We start from the raw sequence: 18,137 nt of genomic DNA, 5'->3' as shown, positions 1-18,137 counted from the left end.
AATTCAAAGCATCACCCAAGAGTCATAACCAACGGGGGAAGCACCTTTATAAGTACTGGTAGACACCACCCTAACCAAGTAATCAGACTTTTCTCCAAATCGTCACCACTGATGGGGTATTATGTACTTCCTGAGGACACATCACCTATGCAGTGTTTCCTGACCAGAAAAAAAAAAATGTAACCTAACTCTAATCATGAAACAACAACCAAAAACAACCAGATCGAGAGACATTCTGCAAAATAACATCCTGGACTTTTCAAAAACGTACTGCCATTAAAGAACAAAAATTAAAAGGCTGGGAGAGACCGTTCTACATTTTAAAGAGACGAGTCAAAACTAATGACTTAAAACAAAGCATATCCCTTGACTGGATCCTACATTTTTTAAAAACCTATAAATACTGGGAGAACTGGAGGAATCTGAAATGCGGACCATATGCCAGCTAACAGTGCTACGTCAGTGCGATCGTTTCCGGATGCGATAACCGTATGGTGGTTACATGGGAGGGTTTCCCTGTTCTTGGGAGACGCCGCCTGCCGTCCTCGGGGAAGAAGTGCCACGATGGCTGCGCCTAACTCAGAAATGGCTCAGAAAGGGGTACGTGAACGTCTAGTGAAGCACAGCTTAGCAGTGATCTGTGTGCTCGAGCCCGCCGATGAGTACTGTGTCCGACAGCAGAAGGAATCTGAGAAGACTTCAGTGTCAGTCACCAGAGAGGGCCTGGAACTTCCAGAAGACAAAGAAGAGAAACAAAAGCAGGACAAGAAAAGACAGTGTGAAAACTCCACAAGGTCATGAAGGACCTCTTGGAGAAAAAAAAGCCCCAAAGCTGGTCGTGTCGAGCCGACTGGTGACATCCCCGTGCTGCATCGTCACAAGCACATCAGCTGGACAGCAAACACAGAAAGAATGGTGAAGGCCCAAGCGTTAAGAGGCAACTCAGCAGCGATGGGTTAGATGGCGGCAAAGAAACACCTGCAGATAAACCCCGGCCATTCCGTCAAGACCTAAGGCAAAAGGCAGAGGTCGACACAGCCGACCACGCCAAGCACTCTTCTGGCGCCCGACGTGTTACGTCTTCTTATCCCCCAGCCAGTCAAGGTGGTCTTGGGCCACCGTCTGAACCCAGCAGCCCATGCCCTTGACCACGAGATGCCACCTCTCGGTAACACCCTGGGATCGCTTGCTGACTCAGAAATGTGTCCAAAGTACCTGCACTCCAGGTCCTGGCACACTTCCTCCCTGCCTGTCCCTGCTCACAACCCTCCCTTTGTCTGGAAGGTCTGAGTCACCTGGTCCACTGACACCCTCACGTTTCAACAGCAGACCAGACACCCTGCCCATAAAGGCACTCCTAGCAGCCACCCTCCCTAGCACTCAGGGGAGCTCTAACCCACACACTGGGCCCTCGGCAGCCTCCCCCCAGCTCTGGCACAGCCCTTACTACGTGCACATGTGTATGGCAACTTGTCCCCCTACCCTGGGACGTCTGGAAGTGCAGGGACCAAGTCTAATTCAGCTTTCTCTCCCGGTGCCAATGGTAGCAATGGCTGTTGAGGGCATTAATGGGCAGAAGTAAGACTGCTGAGCAGGAGAAGATGAAGGAAAAGGAAATGAGAAATGAAAAGGTGAAGCAAGGGAAAGAGGAAGAAGCCGGGCAGGGCCCAGGGGCAGGTGCTTCAGGAAGTCCACGCACATCCCAGCTCACCCTGCAGACGGGGCTAGGAACGGGGACGGTGGCGGCTGTGTGGGTGCAGAGGACCCAGATCTTGGTTTCTTCTCACAGAATGCCTAGTTCTAGGGCTGGACCAGGAAAATACAGGATGAGCCTAGAGTACCAGGTGGTGTCCGAAAGCAAGGAGGTGGCTCAGAAAAACAAAAGAATGGGGGCATGTCCTAGGGAGCCGGGCGCCAGCCTGGAGAGCTCTCAGTGGTCGGCTCTGGAATAATCTAGCGACAGTAAACAACACGGTATTGGATTACAACCCGAAATATAAATATATGCACGAGTCCCTACAAACATAAATAGATGATTAAATAAATACATGGGAGAGAGGGACAAAGCTTCCTTACAAAGCAATTCCACACTGACTCATTTTCAAAGAATAGAGTACAGAAGGGGGAAACACTTCCGAGTGGAGAGAGAAGTCATCACCATCTTAACCAGATGACCGAGATGAGCTGAGTATCACCAGAGATAAGCCACGTTGACATCATTTACCTGCTGATACAACGTGACTTTCTTCCAAACACTCATGACCCCAGTCTAATCACGAGAACAACCTCAGATGCATCCAGATGGGGGCACTCTACAGGGCCCCTGGCCTCCAGACTGTCCAGGTCACGAAAAACACACAAAGACTGAGAAATCGTCCCGAACCAGAGGAGACTGGGGGGACAGGACAACAGACACAAAGGGGGCACCTGGACAAACTCCTGCAGCAGAAAGGATGCTGGTGTGAAACCGGTGCCAGGGAGCCTGCGGGGGAGCCCCGAGGCAGCCCAGAGGCAAGTTCCTAGTAAGGGACCGTGAGTTTCTCGTTTCTCGGTGCTGACAAAAGCAGCATGATAACATCAAGGGAAATTGGGCGGGGATATGGGGAAATTGCGTCCTATCTTTGCAACTTGTCCACACTCCAAAATGATAAGTTCATTCTAAAAATTCTGAAGTAAGCTCCCATCACCCCAAGAAGAAAGCGGGTCGCTTCTGCCCAGAGTGGAGTGGAGTGTGACAGAGTGAGAAGAGCGGGGCAGGCTGGACCAGGCTGCACTTCACCAGCCCAGCAGCGCCCGGGGTCCACCACTGACCCCACTCCCCCCAAGCCTCTGCTGTTACATCACCCCCAGCACGTGCACCTGTCTGACCGGCCCCAGTGTCTGGCCTTAGGCCTACATCATGCTATGGGTCCTGTCTGTCCCGGAAGTCCATGGTGGTCCCGCTCTCTCTTGGCCAAGGGGCGACCGTGGCACCCTGGGTCCCCTTCCCATGCAGCTGCCCGTGGCAGGAGGGCAGGCGCCCGGCAGGAAGGCCCTGGGTGAGGGGGAGCCCTGTGCCCGAGTCTCCAGGAGCAAGCTGTCCCCTCAGTCCCCCTCCCGCAGCCGATGGCCAGAGGGCCTGGGCGGGCTGGACCTAAGTCAGAAAGAGCCCCGGCGCTGGGCCACCTGCTCCTGCTAAGCCTGGCCCTGCCCACCCGCCCTGAGAGGCCGGCATGGCCCGGTGGCATGCTTGGTGCCCCTCCCTGCACCGGGCTCGGGTCTGCCGTGGACCTGAGGCTACGATGGGCTGAGCACCTACTGTGCGCCAGGCACGGGCTCAGCGCTTCAGGTGCGTCCCCGCGCTCCCTTCTCACACCTCTCAGCGTAAAAATCACAGCGTCACCATCAGCACCCAGGAGCCTGAGGCCTAGGAAGGTGAATAACTCGCCCACGGTGGCCTGGCAAGCCAGGGCCAGGCGGTGAATGAAAGGGTCCCGAGGGGTCTCCACCGTGCAGAGGCTGACCGCACCGGCTCTGGAATCCACACACGTGGGCCCCAGTCTGGCTCTGCCTCTTAAAAGCTGTACCACCTCAGGCAAATGTCCTTACCTCTCTGACCCTCCGTTTCTGTAAAACGGGGACGTGTTCAGACCCGTCTGCCTGGGCTGTTAGGAGAGGCACTGAGATCCCGCTGGACAAGAGGGGCACCCAATAAACACTCATTTTTATTACTTCTGTTATTAAGCCCCATCCTGGGGGGTCTGCCACCCCTCCAGTCCCGGCCCTGCCTCACCTGGGCACAACTCACAGACACAGGGCCTTTCCACCCCAGGAAACATGGAGGGGCGCCCCACTTAGGGCCGGCACGAGGCCTCCCCGCTCCGGCCCATGGCGTACCTGAATCCTCTGTGGTTGACGAAGCAGTGGGCGGCGGACACCATCCAGCTGGGGGAGATGAGGGAAGCCCCACACACGTGGCCCTGGCCCCGGGCGTGGAGGCTCACCTGCCAGGGCCACTCACCTTCGTCCGCGTTCTCACCCCCGACAACCCGAGACTGCCTGGAGAATGACCGCAGCCCACAGTCTGGGAGGGGCAGAGACGGGAGTCACAGTGGGGCACCAGCCCCGCCACTGGAGCAGCAGCCGGGGCAGCCACCTGGCCCCTCTCCCTGCCCCCAAATTCAAAACCCTCACTCCCCACCTCCCGCTCCTGCACAGGGGCCTTCAGACATCTGATGGTTAGCTTAGATTTAATTTGGGTGTCATTTGCCCAGACTTTCTTGTTGCATGCGGAAGGACACAGCTCTGAGGGAAGAGCAATGGGTGACGTGAAGTCACAGAACAGCTGCTGCTTTGCTCACATGTAACCTACGGCCAGCGCTTCTGAAATACACAAGAGGCTGCAAATTAAAGTATGGGCGGGGTGGGGACAAAACCCTGCCGAGGGCTCCAGTACTTGCCCCTGTGGCCAGGTCTACAGAGCGGGGGTCAGCCCAGCACCGCGGCCAGGACACCAGCCCTGCCACAGAGGCCCTGACGTACTAGCTGCCCTGGGCCTTGCCTCCAGGACCAGAACTGCCTGTGAGGCAGTGCCTGGGTGCCAATCAGCAAAGTTATCCTTTCCTCCAGGCAGACACACCCTCTCACCAGGGCAGAGCTGGGTGAGTGAAGCGCTGACATAATGCCCACCTCCGTATGCGCCTTGCACAGTGAACAACCTGCACAACTGTATGCGGCAGCCCTGCTCACCACAGTCCTTCTCATCCGAGCCATCGATACAGTCCTTCTTCCCGTCACACTCGGGGTTGCCCTTGCTCACACAGAGCCCGTCGAGGCAGCGGTAGGTGTGTTTGGTGCAGGTGACGGTGCTCACTGCTCACGGAGGAGGACACAGGGGGAGGGAATCAATCTCTCTCCCGAACCCAGGCTGATGGTCCCTCCCCCTCACGCCCCTCTTGGGCCTGCCCCCTCATCCGCACCCGTGCCCAGCCGACACCCTTTCTCGCACACTCAGTGTGCAGGGCGGTCTGTGTGTGTTGAACTCTGGACCCGCTGCACGTGAGTGTGGCAGGCAAGCGCCCAAGGGAAGGGGGCGGGGCCTGGCCTCACCGTGGTCGCACTTGGCCTCATCGGACCCGTCCCCACAGTTGTCCTTCCCGTCACACTGCTGGCTCTGCGGGAGGCACTTCCCGTTGTTACACCTGAAGGTCTCGGGCGAGCAGCCTGGGAAAGCGCAAGGACTCAGCAGGGGCTGGCGGGTCAGCAGAGGGCCGCGGGGAGCCCAGCCGCCACCCCCCGCCCCACTCACTGCAGCCCTGCTCATCACTGCCGTCCTCGCAGTCCTTCACGGAGTCACAGACCCAGAAGAGGGGCTTGCAGAGCTTGTCCGTGCACGTGAACTGGTAGGTGGCGTTGCATTCTGGAGGGGCGAGGGGCCGCAGTTAGACACGAGGCTCACTCAGCACCCGCTCTTCCCAGGAGTTGGGGCACCGCGCTCCTGGGGACCACGTCCCGCCTGGCTGTGGAAGCTGACTCAGCACCGCCTGCTCCAAAGGGGGCCCCCAGGAGCCCGAGGAAAGGCGGCCTGTCGTCTGCCCCGGGCCGGGAATAACCTCCCCCACCGTCTCGGGCCATCCCGCCGCAGGGTCGGTGGCAGAAGTCGGGCACAGCAAGGGCAGAGGATGCCCGGGTCTGGCAGCCCCGACTCACGGCAGTGGAGCTCGTCGCTGTGGTCGGTGCAGTCAGCCCAGCCGTCACAGCGCAGCTCCTCCTGGATACACCGCCCTGTGTTACACATGAACCTGCCCGGGCACGCTGCAGAGAGACAGGGCAGGCCTCAAGTCCACGACCCCCAGCCCCGCCTCCAGCTCAGAGGAGCGAGGCTGCAGCTGGGGGTCTCCAGGTCCGCTGAGCTGTGACAAGGGGCTTCCTACAGCTAGCGGGCGAGGGCCAGTCGAGGTCCCTCCCCCTCCCCCCATGACCAAACCCCGGGAAGCCCCGGGCAGAGTGGAGAGAGGCTGGCGGGTGCGCATGCAGTTCTACTGCCCCGTGTCCTTGGTCAGCCACATCCCCGAGCGCCAGGCTCCCCGTCAGCAAGTCGCAGCAGCAGCAGCTCTGCAGACGGCTGATGTGTCCCACCCCAGTGTCACACGGCATCACCGGCTTCCCTTAATTCTAAGACATTTTCCACATTCCGAGGTTTCTGAAATTGGAATGTGTCTGACAACTGATGTCATCAGGCAGATAACAAAATGGAGAGGAGGCCGTTGTCACTTTTCTGCACAGGTAGCTCAGTCACTTAACAAAGCGGTTTGTTCATCTAATTACACTTCTGGCGGTGAGTCGTGTAGTTGAATTTGTACTTAAATTTGGACGTTTGTGTGCAGTAAAAGTGACTTCCAAAAGGTTATTCTAGGATGCAGGGTGGAAACAAAATAATCACCATGGACGTGGAAGAACTGGTATTCACAGCGGACAGTGAAATTAAAGGTCACGGAAACTGCCAGACCTCTTCCGTAGAGATCACAGAATTTCCAAAGCTAGGAGTAGTTAGTGTGATGACTCAAGCCCCAGTATGTTCTAATGTGTCTCAAAAGCATGCTGTTAATCCTATAGGTGCTCAAAGACACACAGAGACAAGCACAGATTCTCAAAGTGATGCAGAACCATAGGGACAATAGACCAAAGGAACTCGGGGGTCCTCGGCCTGAGATGCCGCACCCAGGGACCACAGGACACGGTGTGTGCCGGCATTCACTGTCGGCCTTTTTTCACGAGTGCATCTAAGGTAGCCTTTTTTTTCCCCGCAGAAAGCTACTACAGCAACTGATAATGCATCCTACCGGCCCCGGTGGCCTAGAGTCAGGAGAGCACAGCGCTAATAAAATGCAGAACAGAGAGCTCATCGCGGGCCCGCCCTCCAGCCAGGCCCCGCCTCCCGAGCGTGTCACTCACGGTCACTGGCGTCGTAGGACAGGTACTCGGCCAGGAACCCGGTGTCCGTGTAGGACTGGTCCGAGTGGAAGTGGACGGTGATCTTGCTGCTGCCGCTGCTCACGACAAACTGGGGCCTCTCTCCACAGTACCTGGGGGCGGCAGGGGCCTCAGCGGGAGGAAGAGGACCCGCCCCGGGGCTGGGGCAGCCCCCCTCCCCCTCCCCCGACACCCACCTCTCCCCGTTGATCTCCACGTAGTCCTTGGAGCAGGAGCCCAGGGGGACGTTGGGCTCCAGCAAGAAGAAGGCTTTGAAGTGCACCTTCACATTTTGGTTGTCGGGCACCTGGGGAGAGAGATGCTGCTGACCTTCTGTGCCGCTTCGCTCCTTCCTAAGTCCGGGGTGGCCCGTGGCAGCCACGGGGCCAGGACCATGGCGGGAGCACGGCTGCCGGGTTCTTCCCTCCGGCCCACGGGGGCAGTAAGGACGTGGCAGGAGGGATCCGAGCTCCATGCTTGGAAGACCTTCCAGACTTGCAAACAGCGAGACACACTATTACGTTACTAAAGAAGGCTGGAAATTCCCCCCCCCATCATCGACTGGACGGCGTGAGGTGTCCCGTCGGCAAGACGCCTGTCTCCTGCCGTCCAGCAAGCGCGTCCTCTGAGTGTCACTCAGCCTTTGGCCTCGTCCCAACGGCTCCTCTAAGAGGCCGGCGCCCCTGCTCTCACGTTGCCCAGAGCGAGCCACGGCCAGAGAGGGAAGTCCCGGGCCCAGGTCCCTCCGTCACGTCAGGCGCCGGCCAGGAGGCGGGTGTGAGCCCGGGTCTGCTGGATGCTGCCCGAACCTGCCCCGCCTGCGGCCTCCATACTTGCACCTTAGGGGAGGCCGGAGGCACTCATCGTGCTTTCTCCTGGTGCCCTGGAGCATCCCTCCCCCTCCCTGTCCCTTGTCCCCCCCACCTTCTCTAGCCGCCTCCGCCCCCCCATCACAGCGCCTACCTCGATGTTCCAGGTGCAGTTGATGTTGGGCGGGTAGTGGGCTGGATAGTAGGGGCTGCTAAATGTGCCCTGGGCTGCATGCAAGTCGCCTCCACAGCCTGAAAGGAAGGGGAGGGGGGAGGGCGTGAGGACCAAGGGCCCAGGCAGGCCGAGAGCCCTGAGGAGCTGGCCAGCCTCCCTCAAGCTCCTGCCTGGGCACCAGACACTCCATGACCAGGAGAGCCTGAGCGTCAAATGTGGTCCTGAGGCTTGTCCCCTCCTGGGCTGCCCCTTACTGCTCATCCGAGGCAACTGGAAGACCGTGGCCTCGAAGCCGGGGTGTCGGCGCTCGGTGTTGGTCACCAGCGTGACGAGCAGGACGTTCTGGGAGGAGAGGAAGGTCAGGTTGTAGGAGGGAGGGTATGAGCCACACAGCCTGCGGGGCAGAAGGGCGGGCGTTATGAGCGCACAGAACCCAGCAGAGGGGCCGAGGGTGGGGTCCCAAAGCCCTCCCCACACAGGCAACCAGCTACCTGAGTAAGGATCTCCTCAAAAGACTGTCTCTGTTTATAACAGCAAGAACTCAGAAACACTGAACACCTAACAGTAGAGGACTCATTAAACACACTATGGACCAAATAATAGCAACAAAAGCAGTAGTAACGGCATCAACTACCAACACTTACTAGGAACACGCCAGGCACTGTCCTTAGTGCTTCTGTATCCATTAACTCAGGTATTCGTCACAACAACCATTAAATACTATTATCCCCATTTTACAGATAAGGAAACAGAGGCAAAACAGGTGAAGTAACTTACCCAAGACTGCACAGTTAATAAGTGGCAGGACTAAACGAAAAGACAACGCATGGAATGGGAGAAAATATTTGCAAACGATGCGACCAACAAGGGATTAATCTCCAAAATATATAAATACAAACAGCTCATGCAGCTCAATATCAAAAAAACCAAACAACCCAATCAAAAAATGGGCAGAAGATCTAAATAGACATTTCTCCAAAGAAGACATACAGATGGCCAAAAAGCATATGAAAGGATGCTCAACATCGATAATTATTAGAGAAACGCAAATCAAAACCACAATGAGCTATCACCTCACACCAGTCAGAATGGCCATCATCAAAAAGTCTACAGACAAGAAATGCTGGAGAGGGTGTAGAGAAAAGGGAATCGTCCTGCACTGTTGGTGGGAATGTAAACTGGTGCAGCCACTATGGAGAACAGTATGGAGGTTCCTCAAGAAACTAAAAATAGAATTACCATATGATCCAGCAATCCCACTCCTGGGCATATATCCAGAGAACACCATAATTCAAAAAGATATATGCACCCCAATGTTCATAGTAGCACTATTACAATAGCCAGGACATGGAAGCAACCTAAATGTCCATTGACAGATAAATGGATAAAGAAGATGTGGTACATATAAACAATGGGATATTACTCAGCCATAAAAAGGAATGAAATAATGCTATTTGCAGCAACATGGATCGACCTAGAGATTACCATACTAAGTGAAGAAACAGAAAGACAAATATCATACGATATCGCCTATATGTGGACTCTAAAAAAAATGATACAAACGAACTTATTTACAAAACAGAAACAGACTCACATACATAGAAAACAAACCTATGGCTGCCAAAGGGGGAAGGGGAGGAGGGATATATTAAGAGGTTGGGATTGACATATACACACTACTCTATATGAAGTAGATGATCAACAAGGACCTACTGTATAGCACAGGGAACTCTACTCAATACTCTGAAATAACCTATATGGGAAAAGAATCTGAAAAAGAATAGACATAAGTATATGTATAACTGAATCACTTTGCTGTACACCTGAAACTAACACAACATTGTAAATCAACTATACTCCAATATAAAATTTAAAAATAAAATTAAAGTTTAAAATTTTTTTTAATTTAAGAGTCAATAAATAAAGAAATGGAGAAAAGAAATCTCCTCCCCTCAAAAAAAAAATGGTGGTCCACTTCACTGGATCACCAGGGGAGTGTCAGGGGACTTCCCTGGCGGTCCAGTGGTTAAGACTCCTCGCTTCCAGCGCAGGGGGCATGGGTTCAATCCCTGGTTGGGGAACTAAGATCCCACATGCTGTGCGGTGCAGCCAAAAAAAGAAAAAAGAAAAAGAAAAAAATGTGGCAGGCCTGAAATTCAGACTCAGCACTCAGGCTCCAGAGGCCTCAGGGCCAAAGAGCATGTCATGTGCACTAAGCAACGCCACAGCCTGCAGCCATTACCAGTGACAGTCAGAGACACGCTACTCACCTGGGAAGATGATCCTAACATACGCCATCTTTACAAAGCACATAACAAGACCACGTGTGCCACATAACCCTTTTTTAAAAATAAATACACAAACCTACACATAGCAAAAAATTCTATAAGAACGTGCAACACACATTTAACAGTGATTATTTCCAGATAGGAAGACTATGAGTGGCGTCTGTCCTCTTCGTGCTTGTCTGTTCTCCACCCTGCCGCCCAGGACCAGGTATTCATTTGTTGTACAGTCAATCAGTTAGAGAAACAGAAAGAAACCCTGCATGAAAAGGGTGTTTAGACCGAAGTCCTGGCTGTGAAGCTGTGGTGGCAGATGGCTCCCTCCTGGTTTGGGCCTGAAGTTCAGACCTTATTAGCTGTGAAACGTGTGCCCGGCTCATTTCCACAGGCAGCAGTGGGAGGCTCTGGTCCACTGAGTCGGGAGCGGCAGGGGGAGCCGAGTGAAGGCAGGTCACCCCCACCAGCAGCCTCCGATTCACCTCGGCACCCTCAGCAGGTGCAGTATGCCTTTTCTTAATTGAAGTACAGCTGATTTACAATGTTTCAGGTGTACGGCAAACTGATTCAGTTATACGTAGATATATTCTCTTTCAGATTTTTCCATTGTAGGTTATTACAAGATATTGAAAATAGTTCTCTGTGCTCTACAGGAGGTCCTTGTTTATCTATTTCATATATAGTAGTGTGTACCTGCTATCTATGCCTTTTTATTTACTATAACCTCAATGCTTTGATACCTGGGGCTTGCTGACCTGGAAAGGCAGCCCCACCCCCCAGGGCTAGCCAATCCCTGGAGACAGTAAAGACTGGGGTGAGACTTTCACAGGCAGACTAACTAATCCAGAGCCCACACCCCGACACCTTCTCTGTGGAGGTCCCCTGCTCCAGGCCACTCTCCATCTACCCTGATCACCCAGGTACCAGACGACTGGAGACAGCCCTAGGGCCCAGAGCCCGCTGGAGTTATTCAAACCAGCCGGTCCGAAGGTGCTGCCCTGCCCTGCTTTGCCTTTCCTGGAGAATCTACAGCAAGGGCTCTTGCCCACGTTTTCCTCCAGCCCCCTCTGCCTCCTGATGACCCTGGTGCTTCCCCATATGGCCCTGTGTGGCCCCATCTTTTCAGCTGTTGACCTCACTATCACTGAGTAACAACGAGACCTTCATTTACAACAGCAGGTGGAGGAATTCCCTGGCGGTCCAGGGGTTAGGACTCGGCACATCCACTGCCAGGGCCTGGGTTCAATCCCTGGTCGGGGAACTAAGATCCCACAAGTCTCGAGGAAAGAAAGAGAGAAAGAGAGAAAAAAAGGAAGGAAGGGAGGGAGGAAGGAAGGAAGGAAGGGAGGAAGGGAGGAAGGGAGGAGGGAGGGAGGGAGGGAGGGAGGAGGGGGAGGGGAGGGGGAGGGGAGGGGAGGGGAGGAGGGAGAGGGAGGAGGGAGAGGGAGGAAGGAGAGGGAGGAGGGAGAGGGAGAGGGAGGAGGGAGAGGGAGGAGGGAGGAGGGAGAGGGAGAGGGAGAGGGAGAGGGAGGAGGGAGGAGGGAGAGGGAGAGGGAGAGGGAGAGGGAGAGGGAGGAGGGAGGAGGGAGGAGGGAGAGGGAGAGGGATACAACAGCAGGTGGCACCTCCACTCCGGCAGGTAAAAGACAGGTGAAGGAGTGCCCAGCATCTAGGGACCTGTGGGCCTCCAGCATCCTTGCCCAGGCTGACAGTCACCTCTGAGATGCTCCCCTGCAGCTCGGGCCGAGGACCACACCACGCCTGCTCTCTGCTGCCTGCAAGCTGGCAGCGGCCTGAACCTCCAGCCTCCACTGCAGTCATTCCGGAGGCCCAGCCTATCACGGGCAGCCGCCAGGCTCCCGCTGCCCACCTCCACTTGCCCGGGACACTCACTGCACCACAGCCCGGGGTTCCACGGGGCTCAGGGTGTCATACACAGTGACCAGGTCACTGCCACTTTCATCACAGGTCGCGACATCGAAGCTGCGGAAGGTGAGGCTCAGTGTGGAGTCAGCGTCCCCCCGCAGGGTCCACTGGCAGCGGGCGTGAGACGGGTAGGGGCTGTCGGGGAAGCCGGGCGTGGTGAAGCGGGTCGGCTCGCTGCCACGGGCGTGCAGGGCAAAGCTGCAGCTGTCTGTGTGGGGCAAGAGGATATGGGGCAGAGCTGGGCAGGGCCACGAGGGGAGCAACCAGGATCCCCGCCTGAGGTGGAGAGGCAGCCAAACCTGGCCCCTCTGAGGCGTCCCAGGCTGCTCTGGACCCGGGAGAGACTGGGAAGGGGGCTTCTCATGGCCCGGGAGAGGCAGAGGGATGTGCTGGCCATCACCACCATGTGACTCCCCCCTGACTGAAGGGGCATCTGGCCACATACCCCCCGCCTCTCCTTTGGGAGGAGGGTGGATACTTACTGTCCTGGGTGCTCTGTACTGTTCTGGGGTCAGTGGCTGAAGAGCAAGAGGGAGAGTAAAGCATTTACTGATGCGTCTATTTCCGTATTCCTGCTTCCTTACTGCCCTAAAGGGAGGGGCCGGCCAGCAGGCAGTCTCCTCTCCTGGGCACTGGCCCTGGGATGCCCGCCCCGGCGCCCCTGCACTCACGGAAGGCCACCACTGAGGTCAGCACGAAGGAGCTCACGGCGCGGGCTCGGGGCGGCAGCGTGACCACGTGTTCCTGCGCCATGGCCTGCTCGGCCTCCTGCACCAGGTACTGGGGGATGCTGAACTCCGACCAGTAGTAGGCGATGATGCTGCCCTCGCTGGGGAGAGAGGGGCGAGCCTGAGGTGCCGGGGCCCACGCCCTCCCAGGTGCCCGCTGGAGATGGGGCAGGATTAAGGCCTCCCGAGGGGCCTCACCAAGAGACCTTCTCCAGGCCGGGCCGGGCCCCAGGCTCCTGTACGCCCACCCACCTGCTGATCCCTTGAGCCCGAGGCCTGGGCCTCTTCCTCTCACAGCCTCACGCCCAAGCAGACGTGCTGTGTTGCGGGGGGCAGTGCAGCTCAGGCTCACGAGCGGGAAGAATCCTGGAATGGAGTCTGGGTTCTGCCTCTAGCTTGGGCGCACTGAGCCGCAGCTTCTAGAGCCTGCTTCCTGAGCTTGAAAGGGGCTGACAATGCCACCTGCCACACAGCACCCATAGGGATTCAGTCAGACTAGCAAAAGCAAAAGTACTTTGGAGATGAAGTCAGGACAAGGACTGGGGCCTTGGCTCTCTAGGCAGGACCTCGCGGCCGCATCACTCCGCAGGGCCCAGACGCTGCACCACAGCAGCGCCTTTCCGCCGGCCTTCCAGCACCCACCTGAAGGCGGTCACAGCTGACTTCCTGTAGTAGGGGCCCAGGACAGGGATCCCGCTGTATAAGAGCTTCAGCTGAGGGAAGGAGAGGAGGCTGATGGGGGTCCACAGAGCGCCCAGGACCCCGGGCCCCCACCCAGGCCGCTCCCTCCCTCCTGGGACCCGGGGCCCCTTCCCAGGTGCCCGGGAGCCCACATCGCACACCAGCCCAGGCATCTGGGAGCAGAGGGGAGCCTCCTTTCTGCTGGGCAAGGGTGCGCGTGCCAGAGACGACAGCAGGGCCTGGGCTCTGCCCAGGGACGGGACTCACCGCTTCCTTCACCTTCTTGGCCAGGTTTGCAAACTCAGTGGAGCTGGAGTTCTCATAGGCATCCAGGAAGTTCTCGTTCGTGATCCTCAGGTAGCCATTGAAGACCTTCTGAACCCGCACATTCCGGTCTGTGAGAGAACAGTGAAAGACGGCGGTCAGAGGAAGGGACACACGCCCTCCTGTCCCCCCACTGTCACAGCTGCCCTCAGCCACCCCGGGGGAGCAGACCCTGAGCCCCACCACCTCCCCGTGGGAGGAGCCCTCCTTTCCCTCCCCCCAAACCGCACCCTCCCTCCCTCCCGCTCACAGCAGGCGGCCCCGGGTGGGCCCCTGGAGGAGGGTCCACTCACACTGGAAGTGCCACGCCAGGAGCCCCGCCATGAGGGACAGCACCAGGAGGCCAGCCAGCACGGCTACGGGCACCACCCACCGCCGCGGGCCGCCCTTCTCCACCTTCCTGGCGTTGTTGGCCGGCAGGAACTCCACGCCTTCCTCAAAGCCATTCATGTTCTGAACAGAGAAATCAGTGCACTGCCGGTCAGAACCCCCGGCCTCAGGCAGAACCTCTCCACGCTGTCAGGTCCACCCAGGAAGGAAAAGCCAGGAGGAAGGAGCAGTGGCCTCCCCTCCACGCATCCCCAGGCACGTGCTGCTTAAGAACTGTGAGTTTAAATAAAAGCGAAACAAACAGCCCACCTGACCCCAGTCGTTGAGACTGTCAGCTACATGAATCATCTTTGACACAGGAGGATGCACAGATGTGGGGACAGAGGGCCCAGCGCAGGGCCAGGATTGCCTCGGGCAAGCTGCGCTGTATGCCCTGACCCTAACCCTTGCTCCACCAATGTTTAACCGGCCAAAAGAAAGACGTCAGTAAACTGGGCAGCTCTGCCGTGCCACTGCAGGACAAGCCACTCTGCCCTGAGCCTGAAGGCTCCCAGTCCAGGACCCCAAGGTGGGCTGAGAAGGCCAGGGCTCTACTGGAATCCACACCCAGGCTCAGACCCGAGAGCGTGAAAAACAAACAAAACTTTCAACAAACAGGATGGCGGGGGGGTCTCCAGGAAGAGGGGGGCATGAGTACGGGCGGGCAGGTGAGGTGTCTGCGGCACGCGGTGACAGGTAGGCAACTTTTCCACCCTCCCGCACCCACTCTATCTGCTGCCCTAAACCCGGGGAGGGGCTGTGCCCTTTTATTCATTTATGATTATTTTTTTTTTAATTTTATTTTTTTGCTGTGTTGGGTCTTTGTTGCTGCGCGCGAGCTTGGGGCCACTCTTCGTTGAGGTGCACGGGCTTCTCACTGCAGTGGCTTCCCTTGTTGCGGAGCACAGGCTCTAGGCGCACGGGCTTCAGTAGTTGTGTCACACGGGCTCAGTAGTCGTGGCTTGTGGGCTCTAGAGCGCAGGCTCAGTAGTTGTGGCGCACGGGCTTAGCTGCTCCACAGCATGTGGGATCTTCTCGGACCAAGGCTCGAACCCGTGTCCCCTGCATTGGCAGGCGGATTCTTAACCACTGCGCCACCAGGGAAGTCCCGGGCTGGGCCCTTTTAGAGTTAACTGCCTCATACCTACTCCAACAGGGTGTGTAATAAAAGCAGTAGCCCCACCCCAAATTCCACAGATGTGGCCATTTTTAAGTTTACAGATGTGGCTGTTTTGGCATTAAGCTCATAACTGTAAATGATGGCCTTGAACTGCCATTTCATGATTTGTCACATTCAAACATTACCTATTTACTCACTGTTGTGGAAGATTCTCCCCACTCCTGCCCCATCTGGATATTCGCTTCTCTAACTTTAGTTTCCTAATTGGTTATATTTGTGACTCTATCTAATATCAAACACAGACATACATCCCATAGCTAACCCTACCATGGTAATCATATTACAATATACAAATGTATCAAATCAACACGGTGTACATCTTATTATGTCAATTACATCTCAAAAAGAAATAAATTTTTTAAAAGAAAATAAAAAACACAGCCCAGAGGCACTTAAAATGTTTCCCCAAGCTGCTTGTTCTGGAATTTGTCTCCATATTTCTAAATAATATGCCAATACCAGTAACTTGATTCATCTATATAAAATATAATCAGCTGATTTCCTATTATGATAGGGTGGATTTCAATGTCCTTCCTTCTCTGTCTCTCACCCATCCTCCCAATAGTTATGGGGCTAAAGTTTAAAACAAATTATATCCATACTGTATGTTTTCATTATTAGCCTTTGAAAACACTGTTCACTATTGTTTGCTTCTCACTACAACTGAGTTGTTTTTCCTGCTGTGAACCTTCATGTACTTGGATTTCTTTTTAACATATACCCAAGTCATTCCACACAATCTAAGAGCACTGTAATGTTCTTCTAATCTTCCACATATAAAGCCTGTCGAAGAATTTCTCGTTTCATTTTCCTCCTGGGGGCACTCTGTCCTTTCCCGTCAGTGCTGTCTGGAACTTCCTCCACCATCATCCTGGGAAGTTCCTTCAACTCCCTCTTGTGTGTATGGTTTGTCGTTGTTTTGTTTTGTTTTTGTCTTTTTGGCTGCACTGCACAGCTTGCAGGATCTTAGTTCCCTGACCAGGGATTGAACTCGGGGCCATGGCAGTGGAAGCACCGAGTCCTAACCACTGGACCTGTGGGGAACTCCCAACTCCCTCTTGTGTTAAAACCCCTATTTCCTGGATTCCATGTCTCATCTCTCTTGGTTTACTTCATTTGGGTGGAACACATACTTCAGTAGTTTCCAGAGAGGCACGTTTCTTGTGACTTCACATGTTTAGAAGGACCTTAATTCTGGGTTTGGCTGGGTATAGGACTATAAGTTTCAAATAATTTGCACTTAGAATTTTGAAGGCTTCAATGTTTTCCAGCTTCTAGTTGTGCTTTGGAGAAATATGATAATAGTACAAATCCATTATTTTCTATTCATGATTTGTTACCTTTCTCTGAAAGTCTTGAGTAAATGCTTTGAATTCGGTCTTTAAATTTCACTACACTGAGCTCTCCACCTGCCCTTTGAATTTGGAAACTCGTATCTTTCAGTCTGGGGAACTTTCTTGTATTATTTTGTAGATTATGTCCTCCCCTGCATTTTCTCTTTCTCTTTCTGTAAGTTCTATTATACTGATCCTCTGCTTTACTTATCCATCTTGTTTTGTAATCTTTCTATTGAGTTTTTCATTTCTGCTATCAAAACTTTCATTTCCAAGAGTTCTCTCTTATTTTATGAATTTTGGAGGCAAAGTCTTCTCATCCTGATGTTTCTATTGAGTAACTTTTCTCTGTTGTTGACTTTCTCTTCCGTGTTGAAGGCTTTCCTCAAATGCTTGAGGATGTGTGGCTGTTTACCCATATTTAGGAATGAAGTCCTAAAGGTTGTTCAGAAGCTCTGTGGGCATGGCTTGTCCACAGGTGGCTTCACTTTGGGCCACAATTCAGCGGCTAGCCAGATATTTTTCTGGGCACTCCCAACTGCTAGGCTGTGTAGACCTTTTCTATGGGATAGCTTAGTTACTGCAGAGAATAGTTTTCTAATCTTCTGGGTGGGGTGATTTAACCCCAGCCACTACCATTCAGAACATGGGAGAGAAGAGACTGTTTTCCCCTTCACTCCAGCCTCTGGCACCTGCTGTCCTCAAGTCTGGAGAAACTGATTTCCCATCCCTTATGGGGGACTCATGGGTAGGAGTAGTTTTGTTTGGGATGGAGGTGGGGCTCTGGGGGTTTCTAACAATGCCCTTCCCTGTCTCATCTCTATCTTCCATAAATACCTGAGCCCAGTTCCTGAGTCTGGCAGAGGATGTACTCAGAGAAATGCTAGAAGAATACTTCCAAGCACCAAAGAGAGGTACGTCTCTTCAGATTGAAAGGGTTCGCTGAATGGTGAGAAAGATAAATGAAAAAGCACACATAACAAAAGATATCATGTTGAAATTTCAGAACACCAAAGCTTAAAAGTACATCATCTATTGCAAATGACGTGACTGACAAGGGCTTAATTTCCAAAATATACAAAGAAGACACACAGATGGACAACAGGCACACAAAAAGATGCTCAACATCAATAATTATTAGAGAAATTCAAATCAAAACTACAATGAGGTATCACCTCAGTCAGAATAGCCATCATCAAAATGTCTACAAATAGGGCTTCCCTGGTGGCGCAGTGGTTGGGAGTCCGCCTGCCGATGCAGGGGACACGGGTTTGTGCCCCGGTCCGGGAAGATCCCACATGCCGCGGAGTGGCTGGGCCCGTGAGCCATGGCCGCTGAGCCTGCGCGTCCAGAGCCTGTGCTCCACAACGGGAGAGGC

The 18,137-nt window shown here is 54.5% G+C and overlaps 1 protein-coding gene across 4 annotated transcripts in view; it reads right to left on the bottom strand.

Moving 5' to 3' along the window:
- Positions 1 to 18,137, bottom strand: part of ST14 (ST14 transmembrane serine protease matriptase) — a 39,916-nt gene that overhangs the window by 2,687 nt on the left and 19,092 nt on the right. For all 4 annotated transcript variants that reach the window (XM_067751585.1, XM_067751583.1, XM_067751582.1 and 1 more), the window contains 15 exons: positions 14,170 to 14,329; positions 13,820 to 13,947; positions 13,514 to 13,584; positions 12,815 to 12,972; positions 12,626 to 12,661; positions 12,111 to 12,351; positions 8,190 to 8,329; positions 7,915 to 8,012; positions 7,149 to 7,258; positions 6,934 to 7,064; positions 5,689 to 5,793; positions 5,288 to 5,398; positions 5,089 to 5,202; positions 4,729 to 4,851; positions 3,877 to 4,063 (listed from right to left, as the gene is read on the bottom strand). In XM_067751585.1, the coding sequence (XP_067607686.1) occupies positions 3,877 to 4,063; positions 4,729 to 4,851; positions 5,089 to 5,202; positions 5,288 to 5,398; positions 5,689 to 5,793; positions 6,934 to 7,064; positions 7,149 to 7,258; positions 7,915 to 8,012; positions 8,190 to 8,329; positions 12,111 to 12,351; positions 12,626 to 12,661; positions 12,815 to 12,972; positions 13,514 to 13,584; positions 13,820 to 13,947; positions 14,170 to 14,326 (1,910 nt within the window). In that variant the 5' untranslated portion in view covers positions 14,327 to 14,329. The remainder of the gene's footprint in view (positions 1 to 3,876; positions 4,064 to 4,728; positions 4,852 to 5,088; positions 5,203 to 5,287; positions 5,399 to 5,688; positions 5,794 to 6,933; positions 7,065 to 7,148; positions 7,259 to 7,914; positions 8,013 to 8,189; positions 8,330 to 12,110; positions 12,352 to 12,625; positions 12,662 to 12,814; positions 12,973 to 13,513; positions 13,585 to 13,819; positions 13,948 to 14,169; positions 14,330 to 18,137) is intronic.

Source organism: Pseudorca crassidens, chromosome 9, assembly GCF_039906515.1.
Source record: "Pseudorca crassidens isolate mPseCra1 chromosome 9, mPseCra1.hap1, whole genome shotgun sequence".
In the NCBI taxonomy this organism is placed as follows: domain Eukaryota; kingdom Metazoa; phylum Chordata; class Mammalia; order Artiodactyla; family Delphinidae; genus Pseudorca; species Pseudorca crassidens.
Note: the sequence above shows the minus strand (reverse complement) of the source record. Positions and strands in the feature narration are given on the sequence as shown.